Source organism: Bison bison, unplaced genomic scaffold, assembly GCF_000754665.1.
Source record: "Bison bison bison isolate TAMUID 2011002044 unplaced genomic scaffold, Bison_UMD1.0 scf7180017864304, whole genome shotgun sequence".
Classification (NCBI taxonomy): Eukaryota; Metazoa; Chordata; class Mammalia; order Artiodactyla; family Bovidae; genus Bison; species Bison bison.
The window spans coordinates 7963410-7965920 of NW_011494876.1; the positions used below are offsets into that span (position 1 = coordinate 7963410).

General features: G+C 42.8%; 1 protein-coding gene across 3 annotated transcripts in view; it reads left to right on the forward strand.

Annotated features, from left to right (window-relative positions):
* The window catches only part of LOC104997073 (chromosome unknown open reading frame, human C3orf67), a 262189-nt gene extending 260028 nt beyond the window's left edge, over positions 1–2161 (forward strand). For all 3 annotated transcript variants that reach the window (XM_010851543.1, XM_010851545.1, XM_010851544.1), the window contains one exon: positions 1603–2161. In XM_010851543.1, the coding sequence (XP_010849845.1) occupies positions 1603–1715 (113 nt within the window). In that variant the 3' untranslated portion in view covers positions 1716–2161. The remainder of the gene's footprint in view (positions 1–1602) is intronic.
* The last annotated feature ends 350 nt before the right edge of the window (positions 2162–2511 follow it).

Sequence of the window (2511 nt, forward strand, 5' to 3'; positions counted from 1 at the left end):
GTCCCTTGGACTGCAAGATCCAACCAGTCCATCCTTAAGGAAATCAGTCCTGAATATTCATTGGAAGGACTGATGCTGAAGCTAAAACTCCAATACTTTGGCCACCTGCTGTGGAGAGCTGACTCATTTGAAAAGACCCTGATGCTGGGAAAGATTGAAGGCAGGAAGAGAAGGGAATGATAGAGGATGAGATGGTTGGACGGCATCACCAACTCAATGGACATGAGTTTGAGTAAACTCTGGGAGTTGGTGATGGACAGGGAGGCCTGGCGTGCTGTGGTTCATGGGGTCGCAAAGAGTCGGACACGACTGAGGACTGAACTGAACTGAGCTGAAGGGCATTCAGGTGATGAACAGCACTCTCCCATCCATCCCCAGGTTCCTTGGATTCCAGAGCCCAGGGGTGCTCTTAGCCACATCCAGTTAACTCTTCACTAATCTTTAATAGCCGCTTTTGTTTCATGGGCAGGACACTTAAGACCACAGATTTTGTTTCACAGTCACTGATTCGTCCTTTCAAAAAGGGCTCAGTATTTATGGAGTCTCTATTATGGGCCAGCCATGCCCGTGCCCACCATCCAAGCCCTATCCAAAGCTGACCTGGTAAGCATGCAGGCCAAAGGTTTGGTTCTCTTTGGTCCGTAGTAGCCCACGCTAAGAAAAAAGAGAGGGGTAGTGTCTTCATGACCTCCTCCTTCCTGAGCCTGCTCTGGGAGTCTCCAGCCGAGGGAAGTCTTGCTCTCCCAGCCTCTGAATTCCTATCCTGTGTATTTTGAGATGTCCAGAGGGCACTTGCTTGCTGGTGATGGCATAAGGAACACAAGTGCTGAGCACAGCACTGGGCACGTATAAGGTGCTCAGGTAACATTTTAGTAAAGCAGCTTTTTGTTTTTGTTTTTTCATTTGTTGAAAACCAACCAAACCTTGCTAATGATGTAGGCAGTAGGCATTCTCTACAACCAAATCATCTAAATAGTTACCACGGGGAAAAAAATTTGACGTGTTCATTTTCCCTGAAAATTTGACACATCTTGCTACCACTAATACAATTACAGATCATCTGACATTGTTTTCCTCATGTGTTCTTTGCTTTGCATAGCTTATATTTCTAAACGTTGTTTTAATTCATGTTTCTGTGGTAGCCTTTTTAGGATGTATGAATGGGGATTGAGCTCTTTACTGTATTACTTCATTTGCACTGTTTGGCATTTCTGCAGCTCTGGCCCATGAAGAAGGCTAGAGCTGTGATAATCAAAGATAATCAAATTTTGAATCCCGTTCAACCCTAATTAGCATAACTCTTTAGTCCTTTGGCCCTCTTCCTTAGTCCTCTCTCCTCCCTGCCAGTTGTGCACGCTCATTTTTCTTGTGCTTTATAGTGAATCTGGCCCCTCTGATCACCGTTTCTTCTCTATCTTACACGGCAAGTATAGAGCCATCACATCTGCAGCGCTCCTGCCTCCCAGCGTTGACGTCCCGCCCACACAAGGATGGTCCTCCAGGACAAATGGTGATTCCTGCTCCCTTGCCCTTCTCTGTTGCAGTTTAAGAATTCCCGGCGAGGCCAGCAGCTAACATGACTGTGCTTTCCATCCCCAACAGGTGAAGAGGAGCTGAGTGTGGAAGAGGATGAGGAAGTGCTGACTCTGCTGTATGACCCATGTTTGAACTGTTACTTTGATCCCCAAACTGGGAAGTACTACGAGTTGGTATAACGCCTGCTTCCAGGGCCAAGGATGGCTGCCCCAGGTGGAGCAGGAGAGCAGCTCTGATTCTGTTAAGTTGGCATCACAAGTGTGTCTCCGGTAGGCCTACAGGATCAGAAAGAACTAAGAGAGATGAAGTCAGTTTGTACATAATGTTCAATGTTAGGACTGCCTACATTCTTTATGTAGATGGGTGTGACTTCAGAACTGTGAAGGAGTTAATATAGAGACAAGATTGTAGGACTTTGAATTGCTACTTATTTGTTGGTTCTTATCCTATATATAATTCTGTTTACTTCATATACTTTTATGTAAATGAATTAAGAGTTATTCAAATTTTTGCAGTGTTAATGTGTAAATGATGGCTTGATACACAGAAAACGTATTCATATTTAAAAGATGCCTTTTCTTTTATTACCTATTTGTATTAAAAATAAAATATGATGGTCAGAAGAATGCCTTTTAAACTGCTTCTTTTTACTTAACCCACTTTCTTTGCCAGAATATTCCTAGATGGTATTTACTTTTCCTTAGACTTCTAGAAAAGGAATTACTGTGAATTAGTCAGACTTTATGATTGTATTTTATTGGCACTGGCCCCACAATTTCCATTTCATTATAGTTCATCCATAGTTTGCCAAAGATCATAACATTGTTAATAACTTCAGCTACTTAGCTCTGTGCTTTTTAAAAAATTATCTATGAATACAAATCTATCTCTATGGATCCATATTTAGTAAGAAGCCACCCATTTGAGCACTCTACATACCTTTCCACTTCTGTGACTTAGACCTGGAGAAATGGA